The sequence below is a fragment of the Pundamilia nyererei genome, unplaced genomic scaffold, assembly GCF_000239375.1.
Source record: "Pundamilia nyererei isolate P.nyererei 1_Seehausen unplaced genomic scaffold, PunNye1.0 scaffold00014, whole genome shotgun sequence".
Classification (NCBI taxonomy): Eukaryota; Metazoa; Chordata; class Actinopteri; order Cichliformes; family Cichlidae; genus Pundamilia; species Pundamilia nyererei.
The window spans coordinates 5,805,319-5,815,359 of NW_005187415.1; the positions used below are offsets into that span (position 1 = coordinate 5,805,319).

General features: G+C 40.8%; 1 protein-coding gene across 1 annotated transcript in view; it reads left to right on the top strand.

Annotated features, from left to right (window-relative positions):
• Positions 1–4,930: 4,930 nt before the first annotated feature.
• LOC102215213 (uncharacterized) overlaps positions 4,931–10,041 on the top strand; it is a 21,614-nt gene continuing 16,503 nt past the window's right edge. Inside the window, exons 1-4 of the mRNA XM_005725288.2 lie at positions 4,931–5,255; positions 6,193–6,395; positions 6,481–6,585; positions 7,785–7,880. Coding sequence (XP_005725345.1) covers positions 5,216–5,255; positions 6,193–6,395; positions 6,481–6,585; positions 7,785–7,880 — 444 coding nt within the window. The 5' untranslated portion in view covers positions 4,931–5,215. The remainder of the gene's footprint in view (positions 5,256–6,192; positions 6,396–6,480; positions 6,586–7,784; positions 7,881–10,041) is intronic.

Genomic DNA, 10,041 nt, shown 5'->3' on the forward strand with positions numbered 1-10,041 from the left:
CTGAAAAAACACATGTTTATGCACACAGGAGAGAAGCCTCACAGCTGTGTAACATGTCACAAGACGTTTGCTCAGAAATCCAACCTGAAAATACATCTCAAAGTCCACAAGAACATCTAGCAAAGTGGCTGTGGGAGCTTTTGGAGACGCAGTTTGCTACAGATATGGTTCATTTGAGTGTCAGGACAAGTTTTGATGCTAAAAATAATAATTTGCATTTGGACATATAGTGCATTAAAATGTGGATTTTTCCTGTGCTGTCCTGTGTTGAATTTGTGTGCTAATATTGCAGAAATACACAACTCTTCATTATAAAACACGTTCATTTGGGCGGTCATCCTAAATGATAGATTATGCACAATACAGGTCCTTTTTGTCCAGTCTATGTCAGACATGTAGTGCTTTATCAGTCCCAAGATTCTGTCTGCAGTCAGTTTTAGAAACTATATGAAGACAGAAGATTCGCTTTGATTGAGCTTTATTACTGACCGTAGGCTCCCTTGTGGGAAATGCTGTGCGATGATGATCTTTTATATTATTTTGGGGGGCACTTTTGCCTTCATTGAATAGTGAAAGCAAAGAGAGACAGGAAGGCGAGGTGAACTTGCAGTAAAAGGTCAGCCCTGTAGTATGTGGCCGCTTGCTCACTGGCACCTCTTTATGAAGGTCTTAAACTCACGCTCTGCTTGAAGTCCAGGAACAAGCATCCAGTGAGTTTTTATTGTTCTTCTTTTCTGCACCAATAATTGCACTTCACCAATTCATTACATCTCATGAGGATCATTTCTCCAGCCTGAAATAACTGTGGCTTCTGGAAGGCTGGGGTAGGTGTCAATGTGATCCGAACCATCTTCAGTCGATATTCCTGTGTCTCTATGCTTGAAAGCAGGCGAGATTAAAATCAATTCGGTGCATTAGGTCTCTCTGTAACAAACCCACAGCCAGCATAAAAGTCAAAGGATCCTTTATAAAGAGCTTTGTAGTAGAGAGGGGATTAGATGGGCCTGTTGTCTCAGTCCTTCGCTGTTTCTCTGGATATTGAACAACTTGCCCAAATGATCCGGCAAAGTAAACTCCTAACTGGAATAACAGATAACAATCAAATACACACCATTAGCTCATTCATAGACAGTGTTGTGATTTCTTTACCCCTGTACTCAGTTGATCCAAATATTAGATATATTTAGCAAGTACCCAGCCCTTTAACAGATCAAAAGAAGATAAAGCTCTCAAATAAATGAATGTAACTAAAAAAAAGAAATCTGTCAAAACTATACCAAAGCAATCATGACTATATTGATACCAACATAAGAAAAGACTTTGAACGATGGTTTAACCACCCTTTGGGATTAAATGTTAGAATTAACTGTGACAAAGTTGGATATATGCCACATCTACTATTGTTTCTTTGTTTGTTAATTTATTTCTAGTTATTTATTACTATGTCTATTTTAATCAGTGCCAGCAGATATAACACCAATTCAATTTCTATAGATGGGATAAGCTCATTTCTAGATGTATATGGGATAGAAAGAGACCATCTGTCACACTATACTACAACTACCTAAAAATAAAGATCTAATGGTACTTCTGAGCCTGGGTGAGATGTTCTGGGCATGTCTGACCGGGAAGAGGCCTCGGGGCAGACCAAAGACACTCTGGAGAGATTACATGAGGAGCATCTCAGAGGTCGACGGTGGCTAGAGGAGGTGGCTGGGGATAGGGAGGTTTGGGCTTCTCTGCTTAGGCTGCAAACCCCATGACCCCGCCCCGGATAATAGGAAGAAAATGATGGATGGTACTTCCAAATATAAGAGTATTTTCAAGCTCAATTACAACAACTTGTCTATCATGTATGTCTGTATGTTGAGTCTGAGTCTGTATGTCTCTACAGTAATTGGGATAAGGACTCTGTATGTCTATACAGACACGATAAACTGATCCGCAAGGCCAGTAATGTTTTGGGTATGGAGCTGGACTCTCTTAAGGTGGTGTCGGCGAAGCGAATGTTGTCCAAGATAAAGACAATGTTGGATAATACCTCCCACACACTCCATGACATGCTGGCTAGCTACAGGAGCACGTTCAGTGAGAGACTGAGATTACTAAAAACTCCTCCTTCTAAACACTGTAAACACTGAAATAGTTGCATCCTTTTTGCACACACTCTTTCTTACTCGGTAATGCTGCTGTCAATTTTTTTTATTTATAATCACATCTGTCAAACCTGGATATTTATTATTTGGTGATTTGTATATATTGTGCTGTTCCTTATATCTTAACATATTGTATTGTTAAATAGTTTCGTCTGTTTTTGTTAATATTAAGGTACAGGAGCAACTGTAACCTATATAATTCCCCTAGGGATTAATAAAGTATGCTGATTCTGATTAGTGTTATATTACTGATGTTGCTTTGAGGAAAGATACTCAAGCCCTTAAAAAAACAGATCCATGCCAGTACTGGTGAGACTGAGGCCCGAGACTATAAAGCCTCTAATAATAATGTTTACTTTAGATAAATGGTACTCAGTTGTAAAGCAGTTGTAATTGGGATAAGGACTTGGACCTCTAAGATGGATCACCCATGAAGATGAATTCAAACCGGGGATGTTTGACGCCAGCTTTAAACAGTTTGTGGGACAAGGTATTACCGCCATGTGTACACTTACTAAAAAGGGTCAAAGGCAGAGTTTTCAAGATATGAAAATCACATATGATCTTACAAACCAGGATTTCTTTAGATATTTACAGATACAGATACAAGAGAAATGAGGATAAAATACATCCTATTATAAAGACATGTGCATTATCTTATCATAGGCAGTTCCCAGAGTTGTGTCTACTATGTACTGTAGTTTGATAAACTCTAGAGAATATTCGACTTTATATGTAAACAAATAAAATGGGAACGGTGGCTGGAAGAAGAAATCCCAGAAGAGATGCAGTATGATATCAATGCAACATTGCCCTGTCTGCAACAAGGCACTGCAATCACTGAAACTGATGCAATTTAGCTGAAAGAACCAGGTTGAGTATTTTGTAAGATCTCAAATTAAAAGTAAACAGATAAAGTTCAAGAGTGGAATATTTAGTTATACGATTTCACGATCGTGTGCAAGGACATGTGCATCCAAAAGACCTGTTTAAGAATCCTCTGGCAGAGGCAAAGAAAAATGTAACTAAAAACTTGCTAAGGACTGAAACACTGAGCTATAGACTTGGGCTGCTGGTTGAAGAGATCTTGGTGATGGAAAAAGTCACATGTAGATTTAATATGAAAAAAGGACATAAGTAACTTTATTATTAAAAGAGGCAGATTTGCTCCAGCACTGCAGGTCTGGTACTGTTTGTGTACAGCTTCTGGCTAGCTCCCAGCTTTGTTTTGACTTTGTGTCAATTCTCTTAATGTTCAAACAAAGCAGCCAGAAGTGGATGCTGTAATTCTGAAGGAGGAGAGGTAGCTGAAGAGAAGACACTTCTGATCAAAAAGAACACAGAGGCTGATCTCATATTTGCTAAAAGACTTCCTGATGAGCCCCAAAACGTTTGCAAAAATAACCTGTGGAACGACAAGACAAAAGTTGAACTTTTTGGAACTTTTGAGTCCCGTTACATAAAACTAACACAGCATTTCAATAACCTCCTAGGACCTGATTAAATAAATAACCTAAATAATAAATGACCTAAATACTCAGTTTTGCTCTACAAGGGCCTGATATCCACTTACGAGGACATTATAGTGCTACTGTTCTATCAAAGTTTTAAACGAATATCCTCTCATTTTTCTTAAAAACAAAAATAAGTTTTAAAAAATAATCTGGTAATTCTTTGTTTTTACATTCATCAGGCCCCAATGTGACCAAATATCAAAGAGAAATTAAAAATGCATGCAGTGGAAGAGTTCAGGTCTTAGGAGGTTAAAGGAACATTACACCAACAATCAAACATGGTGGTTGTAGCGTGATGGTCCAGGGATGCTTATCATGAGTTGTGAAAGAGGATCCCCAAACGAAGAAACTGTCCGAGGGGTAACAAAAGAGCAGGAAAACAGACAGAAAACTAACTGGCAGAAAAACACTGACACTGACAAAGAATAACTACTGAACTGGAAGTAATCAGAGCTGAGAAACAATGCACAGAGCCAATAAAAGTAGACAGGGTAAATGAGACCAGAGAAAGTAAAACTGAAAGCTAAACATACAAGCTTGGCACAGATGGACACGGAGGAAAGACTAAGGAAATAGCAAGAAACTAAACAGAATAAAAACATTAACTGAAAGAAACTAAAGATAAAGATACTAAGAGGTGTGATCAACCATGGAGCATGACATTTCTTTGCCCATCTGAACCTTCTCCATGACTGCGATTTGTATTTGAGGTCTGAAGAGTACAAGGTGAAAGAGGCAGGAGAGCACACTGTGTCCTGTGCTGGTCACTGTTTCAGAAGAGGTCTGGGTCCACTCCATCTCAGTTAGTTTGTCACTCAGTAGGAGTGGTTGGATATTGTTGAAATAGAAAACACCTGATCCTCACAGCACCAGATGTGCAGCACAAAAGGAACGGCATCTTCCACACCCACCTTCTCCTGGTAAGCAAACTGCAGGGGGTCCAGCAGCTTGAAGAATATGAGAAGTCAGTGCAGCTGATCTGAAATCAGAGAAAGGAAACGTGGAGCAGAGTTGTTCAAACAGGCAGAGATGAGCATGAAACTGTGATCAGCCATGTGATCAGTTATAGGCGAATAGGCTTACATGCTATCCAGCAGTAGAAATTGCGGGCCTCAGTAAAGTCTACGCTCTGGTTACGGCCCTGACAGCATCCCTCCATAGAAACAAACACAACACTGAGCCAGAGGAAAACCTGGTCGGACCTGATGGCGGTCTGGCGCCATCTAGTGTTATGAAATCAAAATTTCCTGGTCGATCCGGTCTTCATCAACCAACCAGGAAAGAGGGCTTGCCGTGATCTGGACTGAGGCGGATGAGACCAGAAACCTTTGTTCTGCCTTTTCCTCCCAGTACCGAGTAAAACCTAGAGAACGTTCATACCTCCAACAACACTGCGCTCGTATTTTGCTGCTTGGCGATCGCAGATGGTCATTTTATTAATCAAACATTTGCAGAATTCATTCATTAGGCTTTATACATACATTTTTTTCCCGATAGCTACAACCCGAGGGGGACAACTGGCCATTTTTTTCTGTCAGCTGCGAAATGGAAATAAAACGCGGAACTGAAAGTGGAAGCAACCGAGGTGCGTGTATCAGAATAAACAGAGGGGAAAAAAATCACGGTATCTTATCTTATATGATCCCCGATCTTTGTGTTGGTAACAATGATTTTTACAGTGACCTCAACGATAACGGCGATTGCCTGCTTCTGTTCTCTGTTGATATTCCTGCAGTATTTGGAGAAGGACTCACTTAATCCACAGTTGATCTCATTAGAAAGTGATGGTTGTTTTCCTTCACTCCGTCAGTGGTTTGGGCTAAACATCTGTGCTATCAGAGCATCATTTCTACTTACTAGCCGCATTACCTCTGCCAGAAATCCAATAGCTTGTGCATCCTGCATTATAAAGGTCAGCAATAAGTCGTGTAATCCGTGTTGTGAGTTTGTGGGGGAGTTTGATGGATGCCGCTGTCAGTGCACCTCGGAGCAGCGCTGTCATGTCATTATTTTACGCAGCACTTTGCCACTACACGTCAAATTAACTTATGCATCCTGTGCCAGCATATAAAGCGTCAGGTGGATGCTGTTCACTCAGGATCCTCAAAGAAAGGCTGTCGCAGCTTGTTTGCACTTATTCTGAGGTAGTTTCCCTTTTGTTTTGATTTTGTTTTTTGTCTTTCTAAGCAGATTTACTGAAATCACTTCCTCTTTTCAGGGAGACAGGCTCACATCACAAAGAAATCCAACATAACAGATGTGATTTAGTGACTTTCTTGAAAGTTAGGAGCGAAACATCATTGCGAGGCGGACATTCAGATAAGAAAATGAATGAAAAACCTTTCTAAAATTTTCTGTAAAGCTTGACCTGCTTGCTGATTACCTAAGAAGTTCTCACAAAGTGTGAAGCCATCTTGATATAAATCGCTGCTCCTGTAGGACACACGGTGTTGTAGGCCTGTAACAAAACAATAAGACATTTGTCTCTGTTGTGGTTTTGCTTCTTCTCTCCTACTCTGCAGGTAATGACCTTCCCCTCCGTTATCTTCGGCTCCTGGCCCCACCCTTGCAGCTTTTATCAGCTGGAGTGTGGCAAGTTGTGCAGCAGGGACTTGTGGATCACTACGGGATGCTGGAAGAGTTTGTTACCATGGTGACGGAGCTGGTCCCAGAGCTGATGAGCTACAGTCAGAGGGCCCAGCTCATCCTGGGACTCAGGGCCAGGGTCAGTAGTGTTTACGTTTTGGTCATACTGAGAGGAAGCTAAAGCTGTAGTCATTTAAAAATATCTGATTTTTGTGTATAACCAGCTGGTTCTGGAGATGTGCCGAGGGGAGCATCCAGTGGATATGCAGATCATTCAGCCACATCTGGACAGAATAAAAGCCCCTGTCAGTACTGCCAAGGATCACCACGTAAGTGAACTTTAGCAGGAAAATGCACAGCTGTGTAAAAGCTGAGCGCTAGGTTGACCTAGCACATACCTGCTATGCAGTGAAGAAGTCCTCCTTGTTTTGTTTGGGGAGGGGTTCTCATTAAGTAAAACTAGAGTGAGTTATTATACTAGTACATCTTAAAAATATATAGTGTCATTTAAACGTTTGGGGGGGTGCTATTTAATTTAAAAAAGAACTTTCATATATTCAAGATTCATTATACGTAGTAAAATAATTAAGGCCTTTCTTTGTGTTTGTTTAGATAATTATGGCCACATTTTAAAAGAATCGATTAAATTGATTCTCAAATGGTATAAATACCAGTTCACTCTGCTGACTTGACAGTTGTCCAGATGACGATCATCAACACCCTTCACAAGGAGGTTAATCCACAGAAGGTCACTGCTGAAAAGGCTGCCTGTTCTCAGAGTTCTGTATCGAAGCACATTAACTGAAAGTTTGCTGGAAGGGAATAGTGCGGTGGGAAACTGTGCATGGACAACAGGGCGCAGCTTTGAGAGGATTGTCAGTAAAAGTTGATTCAAAGAATTTGAGGAAGGAGCGGACTGGGGTTGGTTTCAGTATTATTTCCGGGCATTTCATCTGGAAATCAAGATCTTAGAGGAAAGAGTGGAGTCACTAATCTAAAATGTTTGAAGTGCCGTGTGAAGTTCCTGCTGCCTGTGAGGATATCAGGGTGCCAATTCATCTGCTGGTGTTGGTGGTGGTTGGTGATGTTACAGCACGTCTACGTTCACCTGCTGTCAAGCTCATGCCAATCTACTTTTTCAGCAGGACTTACCACTGCCTACTGTGACTATTACATGGTTTGCAAACTATGTTATTCCTGTACTTGATTGGCCAGATAACTTGGCTGACGGGAACCCCACAGAGAATCTATTAGAGGAAGAGGAAGGTGAGAAACACCCAACCCAATAACACCCAAAGATGAACTGAAGGCTACTTTCAAAGCAACCTGGGCTTCAGTGTCACCTCAGCAGTGCCACTGATGTGCTAAAGGAACCTCGACTAGGAGCCTACTTAGTGTTTAAATCCACAGGAAATAGTTTTGAGATTTATTTTAGGAAATGTTTTAACTATATGAGATACTGGACTTCTGATTTTCATGAGCTTTAAGAATATATTCCTCTTTTTTTTCGTGTGTGTGTTTATATCAGGTCACTATCAACCACGTGGAGGAATCGGAGGTGAACTTTGTGGAGCTGGTGCATTCGTTACTGGAGGATCCCTCTGAAAGAAAATATTTTTTCCAGGTGAGACATCTTGCAGAGACAAACCAGACACATTCAAGCTTTCGGGAAGACTTCAGTAACTCTGATAACACTCTCAGAGTCATCTCAGAATTCACATTATGCCCGACCTTGAGGGTAGATGGAGTACAGCATCAAAAGACTAAATGAGGATCCACTTTTGCCAGCCAACACCAGAAACGTGAGGCTGAAGTGGGCTCACCAAAACTGAGCTGCTGAAGATTGGGGGTGGGGGAGAGTGTAGCCTGGTCTGATGTGTCTTGGTTTCTGCTGAGGCACACAGATGGTAGAGTTACAATTTGGCATCAAAAGTGTGTCAACTGTAAAGGCTGCTGGTAGCGGTGTAGTCATGTGGGGATGGTTTCTTGGCACATTTTTGCCTCTTTTGAACCATTAGGACACCGTTGCTGGTATGAAGCTGTTATGATGCCTCTCAGTTTGTGGCTTTTGTGGCTTTCTTGATCAGAAATGTATAGTACTGGTTCTAGATTACTCACCAGCACCCAGATATTTTTGGTCCTTTAACTTGTTGAACTCTAATTCCTGGTGACACAGGCGGAACATCTGGTTTCACAGGCTGTGCCGCCTGGTCTGTTGTTTAAATATAGACATGTGTGGTATCGGCAGAAACTTCAGAATCTCAGCTGAAAGCTCCCAAAATTATTTCTATGACTGCCAAACACAGCTCAAACGACAAACAATCAAAGATGTAAACGCAAAGTGTCGAGTCACCTGCCAGCATGTACGCGGACAAGCAACGTCTCTGCTGAAAGCGCAGATCTCACAGATTCCAAAACTCCAAGTTTCATCACACTCCAAACAAAATTTACCACACTAAACTAAACACACAATTACCTTTGCTCCCTTGCTTCTAAAAATTCCACCACAATAAAACCGCTCCTGCCGCACACTTCCATCTCCCAGTGTGCTTCAAGAGCAGCTTCCCATCATGAATCGCTATTTTGTCTTATTCACTTGTTTACACACAGATGCAATACACACCACTCTGCGTACTTTGCGGCTATCCGTGTTTTTATTGCTTTGTTTTGCAGAAAAGACCTCTGACAATAAAAGCCTAATTTCTGCTATTCAACACCTAAGAAATTTAAGCTTTCGTAGATGGTGCCAAATTGCCAAAAGCTTAGCTATGCTTCCAATAAAACCTCTGAAGTGACTTTGCTCTGTGTCACTTCAGCAGCGTCCATCTTTGTCTATATCCTGATTGATGGCTTTCTTTAGTTTTTGGTCTACTGCAGCAGATTTTCACAGGGGTTATGTGCTATAAGAGACACAAAAAATGAGTCCAGGAAAGACTTCTTCATATTTTTCTTTGTTCAATCCGCAGTACCTTTGACACAATGGCATTTGCTGTGATGGTTACACCTAAGAGTAATTCTCACAAATGTAAGCTTTATTTTCATATCAAGATGGTTTACACAGATTTTGTAATTGTAGAGAACTAATCGAATCATTTTGGGCATGACATTTTCAAGCAGGAGCCTCAGAAAGTCCCTGGGGTTTTAAAAGGTTAATCATGGTTTAAATATCACTATGAGATGGAGGCGGCAACAACTTTACATTTTCCAATGGCTACTTCAAGTAAAAGTGGCCTTAAAGTGGCTTTATGAGACATCACAGTGAGTTCAGTGGCCTCCCCAGACACCTTTGGGATGTGGTACAACTGTGAAGTTGACTGATGTTAGACATGTCAGCACGTGAAATCCACGTAAGAGATGAGGCTGTATATGCATTAGGAGGTGCTTTAATTACGGGCCTCTATAACATAAGGCACAGATGATAAATAAGAAGACAGCTCTAAGTTTGGAATAATGCCTGTTATGTCATAGTGGGGGAAACACATTTATAATGATTTCAGATTCAGAATGTGTGAGCCAGGTCGGGATGTTTAGTATAGTTGTGCTGACTCATTTGCGCTGAGACGCTTGGTATAAATTAGCTATCAATATTTATATAAGTTACACCTGAAAATCAGGGAAACGACTTAAAAAAAAACCCCTCAAAAATCACATCCTGCTGTATTATCACTGTTCAATCTGGATAATGTTTCCTAGGGCTGTGCGATATGACCAAAATCTCATATCCCGATATAAGAATTCTATCGTCCTGATAACGATATAAATCACAAAAATGTAACATTTTCTGT